The following is a 19,597-nucleotide window of genomic DNA, read 5'->3' as shown; positions in this document are numbered from 1 at the left end:
GACATTGTGTGTCGTAGTGTTCTCGGAACCGTCCAGCGCCACCACTCGTGCGTATTGAGTCTTTGTCTTCACCATGTCAAAGGGAGATAAGGGGAAAAAAAGTAAGGTAACTTGTTATGTGGTCAAGTCATTTAGATCTAGTTGAGGATAACGAGGGGCAGGATGGGGGGGGGGTTAGTGTTATGGTCAATGCTGTAAAAATGGAAATAATTTAAGAAGAAATTAATAAAAAATGAACAAATGCTGTGTTTGACATTGAGCGACTCTCAAAGTGATCTAGACATCTCGAACTTTTTTTTTGTCCTCTACGGAGGAGCCGGGGCGCCGTGGCTGACTTTAGTTAGAGAAAGTAAATACGGTTGGACGTTGTGCTGGCTATATGATTTCCTGCTCGTTAACCGTTGGCCAAAGAAACATCATCTGCTTTATAGATCGCAAGGTCTGAAAGGGTAACTTAATTATGGAGGACCCTCGGTAAAAGTTTGAGAAACACTGCTAAAAAATGTAATCTATACGCAATATAAATCTGGCTATATTAATATTTATTCGTGGTCAAATTTTCCTCTTATTTTATGTTTTAAAAATAAATCTAGTACTATTAATTATTTTCTATACCTGAAGAACGTATACTTTACTCAGAAGAATATGAATCGTATACTCTAGATGTTTGATGCCTTCATACAGCATATCGGCCTGAAAAAAGAAACATATGTGGATCGACCTTTAGGATTTTCGAACAAAGTATTCATTAAGCTTAAAGCTAATTACATTAGGGAAAATCACCAACAAAAAAAATTATCTGATTAAGAGAATTTGTATAGTTTCTGTATAGTAGGCTACTCGTAGCATTGCTCTCTGGCTCAATCTCTTTGGAGGGGATCTGGACACGAGAGAATCTTTCTGTGCAGCCTTTATGCGCTCAGCAAACACAACTCAGCTCGGATATACATTTCTTAGTCTATATGAGGCTTCGAACTCGAGCCCTCTCTGGTAGCCAAGACAAACACAACTCAGCTCGGATATACATTTCTTAGTGTATATGAAGCTTCGAACTCAAGCCCTCTCTGGTAGCCAAGACAAACACAACTCAGCTCGGATATACATTTCTTAGTCTATATGAGGCTTCGAACTCGAGCCCTCTCTGGTAGCCAAGACAAACACAACTCAGCTCGGATATACATTTCTTAGTCTATATGAGGCTTCGAACTCGAGCCCTCTCTGGTAGCCAAGACAAACACAACTCAGCTCGGATATACATTTCTTAGTCTATATGAGGCTTCGAACTCGAGCCCTCTCTGGTAGCCAAGACAAACACAACTCAGCTCGGATATACATTTCTTAGTCTATATGAGGCTTCGAACTCGAGCCCTCTCTGGTAGCCAAGACAAACACAACTCAGCTCGGATATACATTTCTTAGTCTATATGAGGCTTCGAACTCGAGCCCTCTCTGGTAGCCAAGACAAACACAACTCAGCTCGGATATACATTTCTTAGTCTATATGAGGCTTCGAACTCGAGCCCTCTCTGGTAGCCAAGACAAACACAACTCAGCTCGGATATACATTTCTTAGTCTATATGAGGCTTCGAACTCGAGCCCTCTCTGGTAGCCAAGACACATCTCTCAACGAAATAAGAAACGAAATCACATTTTATTTGAGATTTTCACAATGCACTCAAGGACGCTCTCAAGTTGCTAAACTAGGTCAGGGACGTTTAATTTGAACTTCCAAATTGCCAACTCCAATGAAAGTTACAAACAGAAAGGCTTAAAACTTTGATTGTGCATTGCTCAAAATGGGTACAATGGCTAACATGTGACGTTTCAAAAACGGCTTATTCACACTATCTTTATTTTTTACACCAGATACGCCAAAAAGCTTTCTATTAATAGGTATTCCGCCATGTCTACAAATCTCAAGTATTCCAAATTAATTTTTACTGACTAGTTTTAACAAAAATTAAAATGTTTCTGTAACCTTTTTTTTTATTTATCGATATTTTGTTTCATTGGTTTCAATTAAATTTGTAGGCGTTTCAATCATGCCAGGATGGATAGTTACTGCTTGACGAACATTTTAACAGCTTATTTCAAACAACTGACAAAATTTGACTGCAGCTAAATCTCCTACAAAATGAAAAGTCTCCTAAAGTCCTCCTAAAAATTGTTAGAATTCTCTTAAAATTGTGTTCACTCTCCTAAAATTAATTAATAAGATATTGATATAATTCACTGCCACCACATTCCTGTGGTATTTTGGTTAATAACCCTTTCCCTTTTCAATGTCTTGTGTAATTAAAGAGTCCCATTCTCGATACACAGCTTTGGCCATAGGTTGAGCATTAGTAATCAGAAGACTCTGTATCACTTTCACCCTTACTTCTTTTTGTTTCCCAACTGTTGGTGTCAGTTTTATAGAGCTTCATGTTGCGTTTCCATACCTTAAAAGTGTGCAACCATCGTCTCTCCTGCTTTCTGCTAGAACACCACATAGTCTTGCTTTGTGAAGAAACGAAATCCGTGAAATGAACAAACTTATATTCCAACTTCTAAGCTTCACGTTGTTTTTAAATAAATATTTTTGACCATTTATTTAGTGCCTTATAAAAAGTATGTAAAGATTTGGCTGTTATTCGAAGTGCTATCTGGCTACAGATTTTCTATTACTTTCTACTGCGACTTTCTCGTCTCGACTAAAGAGATATCTGAACACAATTCATTTCTTTTCATTATGAATGTCACACATTTAGACCACGCATGTTTCTCATGCCTACTATCTGTCGATTCATTCTGCACTAACATTTATACATCGAATTAGATTTTACATTTACATACATGCGCGCAATCGAATTTAGATAATTTGAGAACCACTGCTAAGAGAAACTCACCCCACTAAAAAATAAAGCATAGTACTCTAGAATAGTCTGCATTGCCGTGAAGTTATTGTAGTTAGCTTGTGCTAAGAACTTGGAGTAGCGTTTGTAGTCAATCATCGCCACCACGTCTACGTAGTAGTCCTGCACTGAGTTCCGGCGACGTCTGCTTTGTGGGTAGTAGTCCTGCACTGCGTTCCGGCGACGTTTGCTTTGTGGGTAGTAGTCCTGCACTGCGTTCCGGCGACGTCTGCTTTGTGGGTAGTAGTCGTGCACTGCGTTCCGGCGACGTCTGCTTTGTGGGTAGTAGTCCAGAACTGTGTTCCGGCGACGTCTGCTTTGTGGGTAGTAGTCCTGCACTGCGTTCCGGCGACGTCTGCTTTGTGGGTAGTAGTCCAGCACTGTGTTCCGGCGACGTCTGCTTTGTGGGTAGTAGTCCTGCACTGTGTTCCGGCGACGTCTGCTTTGTGGGTAGTAGTCCTGCACTACGTTCCGGCGACGTCGGCTTTATGGGACTGACCTCAGTTTTGACCGGTTAGATTTATGACCTGTGCTTTTCATATGAATGTCTCTAATGTTGATGGCATTCATTCGCACAGTTTTTTCTTCTGGCGCTGTAATATTCATTACATAATAAAAATACTTTTAAAATATATATATATATAAAGCTTAGTTGTATCAATTAGTTTGGATCAGTTATGTAATTACATTTGTCATAGATCTAGACTCTAGACTTACGAAAATAAATCTGCGCGAGTATTAATATTTTCACTAATTGTTTTTTGTTTAGCACAATTTCTTGATTTTAGCTTTCTCACTACACTATAATCCAATCAATTTACTGGACCGTCATGTGTGGTATTGGGGGAGAAAGAAGGATGTATCTTGTTGATTGCTTTTTAATGCATTTTTAAAAAGGTGGGGGACAACTTGAATTCGAGCATGAGAGCTTTTTTTTTTTAACTCACACAAAACTTAATAACATGGAAAGTCACGTGACTTACAAAGTATTCTTACGCGGTCAAACCTATCAAACGTTGTGGTTTTCAGTATTTCTAAATTATAAACATATTGGTCGAATGTTGTCGACGAAAGTGGTCTAGTAGATGCAGTCCATCTAGAATGCGACATCGGTTTGGGGGACATGTTTCTCCAAGGCTTTTTTAAGGTCTTTTTCTCTGAGTCGAAGAGACATTTGGAAGTGTTCAAAAGAAATTCCCCTTTCTGAAACGATACTACTTGACATGTCTTTATAGCGTAACAAATAAGAATCAATTACAGATTTATAATTAGTTCAATGTTTTATTGAAAATGCTCCTGTATTACTAGGCATTCAAGATTAGTGCTTAGTTGCCCTCCTCCATAGTAGAACGACTATGGCTCATCTCGAAGAACATTTTTTCATATGACTGTGGAGATGTGGCAAATTCTTGTTCGCTGTCCATGGCTTTCTTGGTCATTATCCACTGCTTTGAGGTTCCGTTTGATAGCATGGACATAACGGAGGCGGGGCGGAAGGACGACCAGTTATTCTTGATCCTGTCACGAGTCTTAAAGGAGGACTTTCGGGATACGGTTGTTCCCGTCCAGAGGACATGACCAGGTCAGCGCTAGGGGACGTTATCTGTTAAATGTTCATATTCGGAGCTATCTGATTTGACGAATGTGTGCCACACAAGGTCAGCCTGACACAAGATTGAGGACGCAATGAACCCTAGTCGTTCTAAGACTCAAGCAGGCCAGCACACAACTTAACCCTAGTCGTTCTAAGACTCAAGCAGGCCAGCACACAACTTAACCCTAGTCGTTCTAAGACTCAAGCAGGCCAGCACACAACTTAACCCTAGTCGTTCTAAGACTCAAGCAGGCCAGCACACAACTTAACCAATATTCTACGTAATGATCTTAAAATCAAAACAAGCTAAATATAAAAAAAAAATTATTTTTTTTACGGAAACAGAAGTTATATTAAGTGTTTCAATCCATTTAAATCAGTCATGTCATTAAATTCATAATAGGTCTAGACTTACAATAATACATCTGTGCGATTAGAAATATTTTTTACCAATTGTTTTTGTCTAGCGCATTTTCATGGTTTTAGCGTTCTCAATACACTATGATCCTATCACTTGTCTGGACCACTTGAAAAGGGGTAGGGGGAGAATGAACGTGTTTTTTGGGTGATCGCTTTTAAAATGTATTAAAAGGGAACGACCTTAATGTGAACTTGTTGGCTAAAGCCTTCTCAGGCTTCTTAAACACTCTGCTAGCGAAAATCCTATAAACATTGAAGATTGTACAGTTATCTTTTGTTTCTATTTCATGTTTGTGTTCACTAAGCCTCGTATAAAGGGGACTCATTCAACTTACACCACCTCTTCAGTCAAGCACCATTTCTTGACATTGTTTGAGATACCAAACAAAATAATTTATTACCAATTGATAATTTACTATTTAAAAAAAAATATTTTGTTTTGTCATTTAAAAAGAAATATTTTTTTAAAAGTTCAGCTTGATCCGAGATTGGGTGTCGGAATAATATCGTGTACAAACTTTTAGCCAGACAAAAAGATAGACAGACAGAGTGAGTTCATGTAAGCTTTGTAATAAATATAAAACCGAACTAATTTTTCACTTAATTGTATTACTATTACATAGCACGAGATACATATTTAGCCGCAAAGAGAAGCTGATTATGCAGGAAATTGCATAGCGACTGGGGCATCGTCCCAGCCAGAGAAGCCACTGTCCATGAAGTTTAAACCATTTTGATTCCTCCCAGAAAACATTAATTGTGGAAAACTGACCAAATTTAATTTAAATTTCTTGTACGCCGATTTCTCTGAAGACCTTTGGATACGAAAAACAGCTTTGTTTGTAATATCTTGGTAGAAACCTAGATCCTGTAATGATGAGAGTGTTTATCGTATATTAATTTAGACAAAATACTGAATACTGGATTATAAAGTGATAATACATGAAAACTACATTAAGTCATCTCTCATTTATGTATCCGTCCTGTACGTAGGATGGTCTCAACTAAAAAAAAAGATTAATAAAAATTGAACCCCCAGAGATAGAGTAGATGCAAAATTTAACTGTTGCTGTGGTCGACAGTTAATGAGAGCGTTGTGTGGCCAGCCGAACGACCAAATGCTTTTACTCTATCCAGCTAATATTCGGCACAGATTAAACTTGAGTGAGATGAGAGAAGTACTCTGGATCCATAAGTTCACCATGATTCGAACTCATGACCCCACTAACGACTCCGTTATTGTAGCTAATTAAGTTATAATCAATTATATTCATTTTATGTCTACAGAAACCTTTTTTGTTAGCTGTAGGATGTTTAAAATATGTTAGATACAAGAGAGGCTTCATTTTCATGAAAAAAATGAATTGATCATAGTAATTTGATTACCTTTCCATTTGTAAGATCTGGATTTTTATTGAAAAAATACACAGGCGTTATGGAAAAAAAACAGGGCGATATACTGTGTTCTAATGAACAACGTACAAATATGAACAGAATAACATTGGAAGCGTGGTCGAGAGGCCAAGTGCACTTGGCTTGACTTGGCTTGGCTACCTAGAAGGGGGCTCGAGGTTCGACACCAGACTCGGGCAGAGTTGTGTTTACTGAGCGCCTAAAGGCAGCACGGAAAACCAACTCCTAGATACCCCCTCTGGCTCACAAATGAGATTGGACCAAAAGCGCTCTATAAGCATGAAAGTAGCGCTATATAAAAGCTATAATAATAAAAAAAAAAATTTAATGAAATACACATAATAAACACTGAAATCCCCGTGGCCAACTAAATAATACACATTAATTTTGTTGTGATATCCAAACTTGGTAAAGGCTTAGAAAATCAACCCTGAGGAAAAATCAGAGAGTTGCTGACTTTCACCTGCGACGCAGCTGTACCAGCACCTGCCTTTAACCTGCGACGCAGCTGTACCAGCACCTGCCTTTAACCTGCGACGCAGCTGTACCAGCACCTGCCTTTAACCTGCGACGCAGCTGTACCAGAACAGCTGCATGGAGAGGGAGGCGATGTCATTCCAACCATCTCTAATGCACAGGCTTTCTTCACATTTCTATCAGACGTCCAAAAGTCGTCTCGCGACTGGAGGAAGCTTTAACTCTTTCTCCTAATTGACGATGCCAACGTTGATTTGATCCCCATTAAACTAAATTGATTTTTAGATTTATAAGCTTTAATATGTGTTATGTTAAAAGAGCATTTTGATACCAAATACAACATTTTCTGATAACAAACAGAAACGTTAAGTTTTTGAAGTTTAAAAAAAACAGTATAGCGAAATTACGTGTCAAATGAGCAAAACGAATAATACTATCAAAACGAGGAAAATAATTACGAAGAGAAAGAGTTAATAGCAGTAGTCTTGTTGAGCAATTGAGTTATCTATTTTTTTTTTTTTTGCGTGTGTTAAGCGTGTGGAATGGTATGCCGATGTGTGTACATTTTACTCGAGCAGCCAGTCTTGTGTGTGTGTGTGTGAGTGTATTTTTCACTGTTGATATGAATTTTTTTTTTGAATGAAATCAAGAAACTATTCTAATGATAAACTATCCCTAATTTACCGGTACCTAAATTTCTGGGTCGATAAATTACCGGGTTCCTTAATGTCCGGTGTCAAATATTCCAATGCTTAAATTTCCTAAATCCCACACTTAACCACTGGACATGTAAACAATAATTTAGGGGTGCATTACTCCAGACACTTGCTCGCAACACAATCACATTCTTTTCAGTAAGTTTCGCACAATAAGTTTTTCTTCATTGTAATTTGTATGTTGACTATTGGAACTATTTCTTTAAAAAAAATAATTTAAAATGTACTGTTTTTACCTTTTTGGGTCTGGTTTTCACTTTATGCCTATGGAAAATTCCCTCCTGGTCGGTGTCCAAACTATACAAAGGAATATCGAGGTTAAAATGCCGCGAGCGTCTGAGATTAAGTTTGGTTAGATATTTTGTTTCTGTGCTAAAAGTTACATTGACCTGGTCAGGCATTTGATCTCCAGTGACTTCACTCGCCTCATATTGAAGCATAACTGTGAAGAAAAAATAAGGCTTAAATTTACATGATGATATATAAGAGCTGTTACTATGACATCCATTAAATGATTTTTATAAAGTTCTTATGAATAATAACAATGATTAACTCTTTCTCTCCTAATCGACGATACCATCGTTGATTTGACCTAATTAAATTAAATTAATGTTTAATTTTATAAACTTGACTTTGTGTTAAATAAAAAGAGCATGCTATTCCCTTTAATTCTGTACCAGATACAACATTTTCTGATAACAAACAACAAAGCTATTGAAGCTTGGTCATAACAGGGAAGTGAAATAGTAATGAGCAAAATGAAGACAAATAAAAACTGAGAGAAAGAGTTAAATGTGGGTGGAGTGAAAATGAATATCGAGGGCGGCTTTAGTTCAATAACTGATAAATATTTGAATATGTTACTCTATACGAGCTATGTCTGTTGATCTCAAACTGTATCGGATATTTCCATAGGAAACACTAGCCGAATGGGGGAGGGGGGGGGTAACTGTTGTGTGATTGAAAACATTCCAAAAAAATTTCTTGCTTTTTCCAACTTTATGTGTACATTAAGATGCTCTGTCAGTATTTCTAGAAATCACGTCAAAAAGCAAACGCCTCTTAAATTAACATGAAGAACCAGAGAACGAATATCTGTTATCTCAGCACACAAACATTATCAACATTGATCCACATAGATTGTTATTTATACAATAACTTTTACTTATAATTGCATTATTCGTTCATTATTATTTAGTGTATAATTAAATAATGTATTTTGATTGTTTTTTTTTATTCTTTTTTTTTTTTTAGGGGGGGGGGCGAGGGGTAATCAAGGTTACAAAAATTATAAATGAGGTACACATAGGTCAAAAGTTTGGGAAACACTGCCTTAGTCTGTTGGACCATTGGGGCACCATACACGATTAGTTGACCGTCTTTCTCCATTCCTTTCTTTTGCCTTCGATAGAACCCCTTTCAGTGGCAGGCGGAAAGAGAACCCGAACCGACCACAGGAAGACACACGGTTATGTCTGCTTTGGGTGTGACAAACTCAGTAGATGACAGCAAGGCTGCGTTGCCAAGTAAAATACTCCTCCTTAATCTTCGAATCGGAAGTCAAGCCTTATAGATTGGCATTAAATGTGTCTCTCACTGCTAATACCTTTAGCACAATGTTATTGGTTAATTTTTTTTACATGTAATTACAAAAGAGACTCCAATGAGCTCTTATACAAGGTAATACATTCTCACGTTATTACCCAAATAAAAATCTCGCTTCTATTACGTTATAACACCAGAGATTCTAACGACTTTTGTATATAAGGCAGAACAGTAGAGTCTAAGTTATTAGAATACTGTTTATATTAATAGATCACACTGACCGTCAGTACTTGAGATATGACAGATGAAAACAGAGAAAATGAAAACAATAGGGCCTAATAGACATTCTTCCAATATGTTCTCTCAATTACAGTCTGTTGATATATAAACGTTTTTGCAATATAAAATTTGCAAATTTAATGCATTTAAAAAAGAACATGTCAACTCTTGTCTTGTGACTAATGTACAGAATTACACACATTATACTTCTTGGTTTTCTGACTTCTTATTTGCTACATTAAACCGCTGCGGCTTTAATCGTGAATATATCTTTGTTGTTCTAGCCCCCAAATCAATCGATCAATTAAATATTTATTATAAGACATCAGTTAGGCCAGGTTCGTATATAATTTCACATTCACTTTCACCTATCCTTTGGTCTGCTGGACCGATGGGGCACCACACAAGATCTGTTAACCTTTTTTTTCTCCATTCTTCTCTGGTCATTTGTCTTTGATAACATTTCATTCTGATAATATTGAACCCTGCCTTTGTTACTTGCCTGGTTTGACAAAGTCGGGGGCCGATTTTCAGTTTGTTTCTCACAGACTGTCTTTGTAACCTTGCTATTTTTTTAAATTTTATCTTTATTTTTCATTTATGTTTCATCAAATACTTAAGCCATTGTAGGCAAACATAATAGACCCCAATTCATTTCAGGCAAAAAACAAAAATATTAAATATATATCATGCTAGCAGTTCACACCGGCTACACCCGTTGATTTGTTCCAAAGTTGTATTAGTTAATATTGTTTATTATGGCCGGAACCCACTTCTTTTTAAAAATTATTTGAATAAATGGCCTACATGTTAATGATCACCCTAACGTACTTTTCAGCAAGTGAATTAGTTTATCTGTAACAATGAAGTTTAACGACCCGCTCCCTCTATGTCCTTCTATCTCTCTCTCTTTTTCGCTCTCTGGAACCTAAATCGACCACCATCGGACAATAGTTATGCCTGCGCTGACTGTGGCAAAATATGTAGGTCACAGCTGGGACTGCGTGCCTACGTGAAATACTGTACTCCTTATTAATTTTCTTCTTGTTGGGATTCTAAAGATTACATGGATTGGGCATTTTATCACTAACATGGACATTCAGTTCAGACTAAGATAGTGAGTCTCTTTCGTTAATAAGTTAACAATTATTTTTATATTAGGATTATATCTAAAGGCGTACCAAGGATGCCAGCCAGCCGGAGTGGCTCGTGCTGTCAGCGCCCCCCCCCCCCAACCTTACAATAGTGTACGTAATACATATTTGCATAGTCATGTGAGAAATACATAACTTACAAATAATGAAAACGAAGCTAGCTAATGAACTATCTGTTGTAACAGTCACAGTCCTAGAAATAGATGTACATTTAGCCATGCTGCTTAAAAAGTTAAATTAAGTGTCTGACTTACTTACTTTGCATTCGGCTGGGGTTGAAAATTAACAAAGCGGATACAAATCAGTGAAATGATTAATACAATTATTCATGCTAGCTTATCTGAATTAGTGAAATATATGTTTTGTAATGTTTTGGCGCCACCCCCTTACGCCCCGGCATCTTCAATGAAGTCCAGTAGGGCGTCGGCGCCGAAGGCGCCATTATCCCGTTGATGGTTAGAAAGGCTTTTATCCAACCACCAGGCCTGGACATGGGGCTTTTCACCCCTGTCCTGTCTGAGGGCACCCAACGGCAGGCGGCCATATTGGTTGACTGAATGGGAAAATCGGGCCGTGCCGTGTACACAGCGCACCGTCCCCGGTCCTAGGTCCACTCGCTATAAGTGGCCGAGAACAGCGCTAACTGCGGGGAGCTTGTGTCATATTCCTATACTGTAACCGCCACTGTTCCGTGCAGGGACCGCCACTCCAGCCACGGGTCTGATGACGGCCCCCTTGTGGAACGGCGTGGCGGACTTTTTGGACTGGGTTCCGGGCGTTCTTTCCATCCCAACCTCGAGTGAGAGAAAAAAAACAAAAGCTCACCCAAGGAAGCCCGGCCGGGCCTGGTTTGCTACTCGTACTTAGCCTATCTAGTATCCACCCACTAGACGTATCCACCGGAGGGCCACGCTGAGGCGACGGGTAGCGAATTCCTCCGGACGCCCCGGCACCAGAGGCGGATGCTCTTCTCTCCCCACATTTGGCACGCCACTGATTTTAACTTGTCTCAATATTTATTACTTAGATTGGACTGCTCTCCATCTTGCAGTTTCAGAATGTATCCAGCTTTTATTGGACAAGTCAAGACTGAACGTCATTGAAAAAGGTCTGCTGCATACAGGAAATGTCAAGATTTGGAACAGGTCCCTAGCACGTCCAGAGTAGTCCGATCTAAGGTCAAGGATGCAGGCTAGTAAACAATCTGTTTCCTTGTATAGCGAGACATTTAATCTTCAGCTCATTGGAACTACAGTGCAAGAATATTGGTGAATATTTGTGTCCATTATATCCCTTTTCGTTAATAACAATTTTTTCTTATAAAGTTGTCAATGTGATAAACACTGACCAATATTCAGCTAAATACAAGACAAAGAATACACCAAAAGGATGTCGCATTTCATTATAAAATAACATGTGTGTGTATGAGTGAAGGGTGGTCCATTACAAGTCAAGACTTAATGCCTATCGTGGACTAGCCAGTACTGCCTACCTGGCCCTGTATTGTTATGGCCCAATATATGCTCAAGACTACATATCGTGGACTAGCCAGTACTGCCTACCTGGCCCTGTATTGTTATGGCCCAATATATGCTCAAGACTACATATCGTAGACTAGCCAGTACTGCCTACCTGGCCCTGTATTGTTATGGCCCAATATATGCTCAAGACTACATATCGTAGACTAGCCAGTACTGCCTACCTGGCCCTGTATTGTTATGGCCCAATATATGCTCAAGACTACATATCGTGGACTAGCCAGTACTGCCTACCTGGCCCTGTATTGTTATGGCCCAATATATATCAAGACTACATATCGTGGACTAGCCCGAACTGCCTACCTGGCCCTGTATTGTTATGGCCCAATATATGCTCAAGACTACATATCGTGGACTAGCCAGTACTGTCTATCTGGCCCTGTATTGTTGTATTGTTATGGCCCAATATATGCAGCATATGACTAACGACTATGACTAAGACTGCTATATTGATCCTTGTGGAAATTTGTTGTGATTACAAGGACTCTTTTCTCATAAGTAGAAGTCTGCAGAAACTAACAGATAGAGAGAAGAAACACAAGGACCACGAGGAACACAAGAAACAAGAAACATAAGGAACACAAGGAAACAAGAAACATAAGGAACACAAGAAACAAGAAACATAAGGAACACAAGGAAACAAGAAACATAAGGAACACAAGGAAACAAGAAACATAAGGAACACAAGGAAACAAGAAACATAAGGAACACAAGGTAACAAGAAACATAAGGAACACAAGGAAACAAGAAACATAAGGAACACAAGGAAACAAGAAACATAAGGAACACAAGGAAACAAGAAACATAAGGAACACAAGGTAACAAGAAACATAAGGAACACAAGGAAACAAGAAACATAAGGAACACAAGGAAACAAGAAACATAAGGAACACAAGGAAACAAGAAACATAAGGAACACAAGGAAACAAGAAACATAAGGAACACAAGGAAACAAGAAACATAAGGAACACAAGGAAACAAGAAACATAAGGAACACAAGGAAACAAGAAACATAAGGAACACAAGGAAACAAGAAACATAAGGAACACAAGGTAATTATTTCAATTGTCATTACAGACTTAAGTAAAGCAAGTAATCAGCAGTACAATGGGGAGGGGGGGCTGATTTAAATAATACTACATATATAAGATCACAGGCCTACATAATAATCATAAGGCTTGTGTTCGAGTCCGAAGATTAATGAAGAATGCAATATTTCCCGTGGCTACTCAGCCCCAGCTGTAGCCTACATATTTTGCCAAATCCAGAGCAGGCAAAAATATTGTCCGCCGGCGGTCGATTAAGATTTTCTTTTCGTCGTCTACGTCTGCCCTCCGTCGCGGATTTTGATTTGGTCTCAAGTGTGTATATAAAAAACATGCAAAAAGAAAACTGAACCACTTCCACATGAACTGTCAAATAAAAATACGTAATGTTAAATGGCAAGAAAAAATAGCCAATACTGAAGTCCTTCGAAAAGCGGCCTGCAAAACACCCACACAATCTTGATGCAGTTCAGGCTTCGATGGGCAGCACCCATCTGCAGAATGGAAGACCGCCGCATCCCTAAACGACTCCTGTATGGCCAATTAAGGGAAGGAAAGCGCTCACAAGGTGGACATATAAATTGCTTGAGGGACACCCTCAAAGCTTCTCTGAAAGCCTTCAGCCTTGATACAGCCACCTGAGAGACAGAGGCGCATGATTTAGACTATGAAGACGATCCGATGCAAAAAGTTTTCCTAAACATTAATTTATTAAACTCTTGAATCTATAATACATGGGCACCCTAAGGGGTACATTGTGGTGCACTTGAACCCCCCACCGGATTTTGACTAAATCTACATCTTCGTGATAAACCAAAAAAGAAAACAGTTCTGGAAGATGCATTTCATTATAATTTTTTTTTTTAAATTGGCTAAAACGTGGCTACTCAGAATTCAGAGGCGCGCACGTACATGGTTGGCCATCCTTTCCATACGCCTAGGCTAATCACTCCTACATTAACCAGTGAGGCACTACTTGTTCAGTTGCTACTTAGAAGTTAATTGATTTGATGGCGCGAACAAATGGCTAAAATTTCGATACTCAGAATCCAGTGCACCCCCTTGCGGGCGCCCATGAATACATATATGTAATGTGATTTCTTCGGAGATAAATAGTTTTTAAAATATATATTTTTAAGTTTTATTTCTTATTACCATATATTGTCATTGGAAATACGCCATTTTGATTTTAAGGCTTAATACTAGGCTATCTCCCTTGAATTACTTACCAACTTTTTTCTGTTGCTGTTTTGCAAACAAGCTTTTGTACTTTAAGCAATAACTAAAAACTATATGTAAATTATGTAATAAAAGTAATAGCATAGATCTACAAAGGCGAAAAAAAATATAGACAAAATATTAACATCAAATATATAACCTCCAACTTTAACCTTGACATGTTGTAGTCATAGCGTAATTTAATCTTCGTTGTTTTTATATAATATATATGTATATTATAATATATAATAAGAACAAATATTTACACCACCACATCATTCAAGTACAATTTCTTCAACTTTTTCGATTCCAAACAAAATAATTAATTACCAATAGTTAGCAAACAAATTGGCTAATTTTAAATGACTGCTTAATGCACAGGGTTAATTAGATACACGGGTAGCCCTGACACACACAAACCGTAATAGAATAAAGAGAAATAATAAAACTATTGAATGTAAAACAGTGAACAATATAAAAATAAGCAATATCTACAACAAAGTTGAGAAAGTCATGATTGGATTGTGGCATGGAAAGGAAGATTCGGGAAATGTTACAATGGCATCGGAGTTAGTAACCTTATGATGGCTCCAAATAGAGACTGGGCCGATAAAAAATCAATGATTTTATTAAATCTCTTCAATGGGATAAAAGAGCAGCAAGATGAAATAGTATGAGTGTTACTACTTCTCTGGACCAAATAGGGGAACGAGGGGGGAGACACTGTGAGAAGCGTGCGAGGTTCGACACCCGACGCGAGCAGAGTTGTGTTTACTGAGCGCCTAAAAGCCAGCACGGAAAATTTCTCCCAGTTGCCCCCTCCTCCCACTGGTCCACAAATGAGATTGGACCATAGCTGAGCATGCTATACGCATGAAAGTAGCGCTATACAAAAACTATAATTTATTTTATTTATGAGTGTGACAAGCAGAGTGCATTTGTCATACACAACTGCTTTTGAAGCTGGCCGACGATATAGGATCCAAACTAGAGAGATTTGATCGGGACATCGTTTATGTTACGTCCCATTTTACACTTAGACCTCAGTTGAACTGTATGTCGGTGATCTAACAAAGAAAGTGAACGACGAGATCAGTATTGACCAAGATAACTCACCGTACCTTGCCCTTCCCCTTTACGAGCCTGCCGGTGATCCTAACAGTAACTGATGTAATACGGAGCCGGCGCCGGCGTAGCTCCAAACAGGGAAAGGTGATTACATCACACCTAGTTCTGCCGTGAAAACTACGATCGTACGTGTCGGCGCGTGTTGAAAGGTACGGAAGAAGAAAGGGTAAAAATAGCCACCGGTACGGTAGAAGAGAAAAACTGTCTCCATAGCAGAATATAAATACTAGTGGATTAATGAAAAGAGAGGGGGAAGCGGTAGGTGGAATCACTACCCACCCCCAACCACACATTGTTAAACAAATTTAGTGTAATAGAGGAGCCATTTTTCTTTTCTTGATCAGGTTACACTCGACCTATACCCCCCCCCCCAATATTGTAGCTGGACCATACTTAGTCAAAGACAAACAGACACAAAATCGCGAAACGTGAATTAAATCTCAAGCAGAACTCTACGTCCTCTCCCCTAGCTCTAATTGTAAGTCTCTACTATGAGTCAAGGTTTAGTCACAACTATTTAGATGTACTTGTTAGATGACATATGTTAGAAGACCGTTATGTCTTCCCTCTGTTGACATAATGAAAACGTTATTTCTAGTCTCATGGATCGTCCATGAAGGACAATAGCGCCGTAGGAGCTATGTGAATTTAACTTATTTGTTGATTTTGATATGAATACAGGTGATACAGGAAAGTTTATTATTCATTGCATATTTTAGGCATTAATTTTTTTTGCTTTTCTATTTCATTTGAGGCCACATTATTCACTTCGCATTTGACCTCCCTATTCGTTTTACCTCCAATGGACCTCATTCACCAATCATAAACAAACAACATTTAGTCACGTGATTTTATTGATAAAACAACGAAAAAAACTGTCACGTGACAACCATCATGAATTAAACATGAGATCGTAAATTATATAGAAGAGATAGAGCACCACGTGGCTAAATGTTGTTTGTTTACGATTGGTGAATGAGGTCCATTATGTAAGGCAGGCTCTGCTTGTAGACAGTAGACTCCACTCAGCACTTTAAGGGTTAAACTTCCGTTTAGATTACTTTCGATTCCGCGAGGAGTGTGGTGTCTTCGTTTCCTTTGTTAAGGAGTGTTGTTGTTTTTTTTTTATGCATTTTTTTTCTTTTTCTACTATGTCTATAAAGACATTTTTGATTGAACGCAAGGATCTGGACGGTGGCTTGGTCCACCCACCAGGCACTGCTACTAAAATTGTCCGGATAGGGAGCAGAGTTTCGATGGCGTCCATCGTCGCCGCCTTGAGGCTCGGGCCGGAGGAGGTGAACCCCTTCCTATGGTTCCTCCCGACTAGTTATGGGAGATTTCAATCATCTTTCGTTGGATCAACACTTGCCAACATATACTCAATATGTCAATTGTCCCACACGGCACGATAAAACCTTGGACATGTGTTATAGCAACATAGTAGTGGCCTACACATCTCGATCGTTATTTCCCCTCGGAGAGTCGGACCACACAATCCATCTTACACCAACGTACAAACCGGTTTTAAAAACAACAAAACCCGAAGTACGGTCCATCCAGTCATGGTCTGACGACGCTGTTTTACAGCTACAAAGTTGTCTGGAGCAAACAGATTGGGACATGTTTGTAAACAACTGCCCAGACAGATGAACTTACCACAACTGTTAATTCGTACATCCAGTTCTGTGAAAGCATGATTGTACCAAAGAAGAAAATTAAAACATTCAGTAATAATAGACCCTGGATTACCAACATTGAAAATTAACATTCTGTCGTCATTGAGAAGTACATAGAAGTCTATTTATAAAGCGCTGGTTATGTGTATGTGTTTTTCGTGTGTGAATGTCGTTCGTATGTGCATCTATATTGTGCATCTATATTGTGCATCTATATTGTGCATCTATATTGTGCATCTATATTGTGCATCTATATTGTGCATCTATATTGTGCATCTATATTGTGCATCTATATTGTGCATCTATATTGTGCATCTATATTGTGCATCTATATTGTGCATCTATATTGTGCATCTATATTGTTGTATAGTAGTTACGCTGAGGTTGTCAATTGTAGTCAAACCGAATTTCCATTTGATTGGATCATTAAAAGTTATCTTATCTTATCTTATACTTTCTTTGTCTATTCTCTTTATACTTTCTTACTCTATTCTCATAATACTAATATATATATATATATAAGAGACGGCTTATCTTGATTAGAGAACTGCTGTTCGCCGACGATACTGCACTCATGTCTCATTCACAAGAAGGATTGCAGAGGCTTGTGAATGCACTGGCAGCTGATTGTCAAGAGTTTGGCCTCACAATCAGCCTCTCCAAGACTGAAATCCTGGCACAAGGTGTTGCAGAAATACCAGTGATACACATTGGAAATCATACACTTGCGGTGGTGCAGGAATTAACATACTTGGGAACAACAATAGCAAGCAACCTAGATATAGACACTGAGCTGACAAAAAGAATAAGGAAGGCTTCTGCAGCAATGGCAAAACTCTCCAAGCGTGTGTGGGAAAATACCCAATTGACCACGGCAACAAAAATCCTTGTCTACAATGCCTGCGTTCTGAGCACACTTTTTTATGGAAGTGAGAGCTGGGCAACTTACATGCGTCAAGAACACAGATTAAATAGCTTCCACCTACGCTGCCTGCGACGCATACTGTGCATCTTCTGGAGGGATCTAAAAAAGGACTGGGTCAATTTTAGTGTGGTAAATGTGTAATTAAACATGTTAAAGAAAATGAAATTAAGAAACAGTAAAAGAAGGATGTATAAATGGTAGAGACCATCCTCCTGTTTAGCGAGACCTCTACCGGCCTTTTTTGTTCACTCAAAAAAAAAACCATCAATAGTATGATAGTTTGTTAGTCGGAAGAAATTGGTCCGTTCTGCCGTAAAAAGGAGGTAGACCATAGAATCGCGTTGGTGAAGAGGCATTAAATTGTTTTATTCAAAAGAACCTAGTGAATCAGTGGCGTAGCTAGGGTGGGGGAAGGGGAGGTCCAAATTTTAAACACCCCAGGGCCCCCACTGGAGGGATCCTCCAAATGAGTGCCCGAAATTTGTTTTTAGATTAAATATTATTATTATAGCTTTTATATAGCACTTTCATGCTTATAGCATGCCCAGAGCGCTTTTGGTCCAATCTCATTTGTGGACCAGTGAGGGGAGGGGGTATCTAGGAGTTGGTTTTCCGTGCTGCCTTTAAGCGCTCAGTAAACGCAACTCTGCCCGAGTCGGGTGTCGAACATCGAGCCCCCATCTAGGTAGCCAAGCCAAGCCAAGTTCATGCGTACTTGGCTTCTCGACCACGCTTCCCATTATCTCATATCATGATGTCAAATGTCAAAATGAAGGCGCTGCCAGGGCTCCCAAACCCTAGATACGCCAATGCTGTGAATCAATCTTGTCCCTTAGATAGAAAAGTTCTATTTAGAAGATGAAACGACGTAGCTTAAATTGATATTTTAATTTTTTTTACATTTTAATAATGTCGCTTTTACTTTTTATTTTTTTAATTATAAGGCTTCTCTTCGAGTCCGAAGATTAGTGGGGAATGCAGTATTTCCCGTGGCTAAGCAGCCCCAGCTGTGACCTACATATTTTGCCACAGCTAGAGTAGGCTTAACCGTTGTCCACCGGTGTTCGATTTAGATTTTCTTTTCGCCGTCTACATCTGTCCTCGGCAGTGGATTTTCGTTTGGTCTCAAATGTGTATCCCGTAAAACACAATTCAAATGCAACCATTTTTGAGTTTGTTTTTCCAAGAATGGCGCCTTTTTATTTCCTCTTTGTAAGCAGTAACGTCTAGGATATTTGCACCGACAAAAAATATAACAAGGCCAAAATAAATATATACAACTAGATTACATTAGTAGATGTGTATTTTCGGGAATAGACAGACAGACAGACAGACAGAAAGATAGATAGATAGATAGATAGATAGATGGATGAATGGATGGATGGACGGACGGACAGACAGACAGACAGACAGACAGATAGATAGATAGATAGATAGATAGATAGATAGATAGATAGATAGATAGATAGATAGATAGATAGATAGATAGATAGATAGATAGATTTGTTTATGTTTGCTTTTGCCAAGATATAATCTTACCCACTTTTAGGTAGCCAAGCGCTTTAACATC

General features: G+C 38.7%; 1 protein-coding gene across 1 annotated transcript in view; it reads right to left on the bottom strand.

Annotated features, from left to right (window-relative positions):
* Positions 1 to 19,597, bottom strand: part of LOC129922382 (uncharacterized) — a 68,752-nt gene that overhangs the window by 35,149 nt on the left and 14,006 nt on the right. The window contains exons 5-6 of the mRNA XM_056008291.1: positions 7,752 to 7,957; positions 616 to 693 (exon numbers count right to left, since the gene is read on the bottom strand). Of these exons, the coding sequence (XP_055864266.1) occupies positions 616 to 693; positions 7,752 to 7,957 (284 nt within the window). The remainder of the gene's footprint in view (positions 1 to 615; positions 694 to 7,751; positions 7,958 to 19,597) is intronic.

Source organism: Biomphalaria glabrata, chromosome 13, assembly GCF_947242115.1.
Source record: "Biomphalaria glabrata chromosome 13, xgBioGlab47.1, whole genome shotgun sequence".
In the NCBI taxonomy this organism is placed as follows: domain Eukaryota; kingdom Metazoa; phylum Mollusca; class Gastropoda; family Planorbidae; genus Biomphalaria; species Biomphalaria glabrata.
This window is presented reverse-complemented; position numbering and strand designations above follow the sequence as displayed.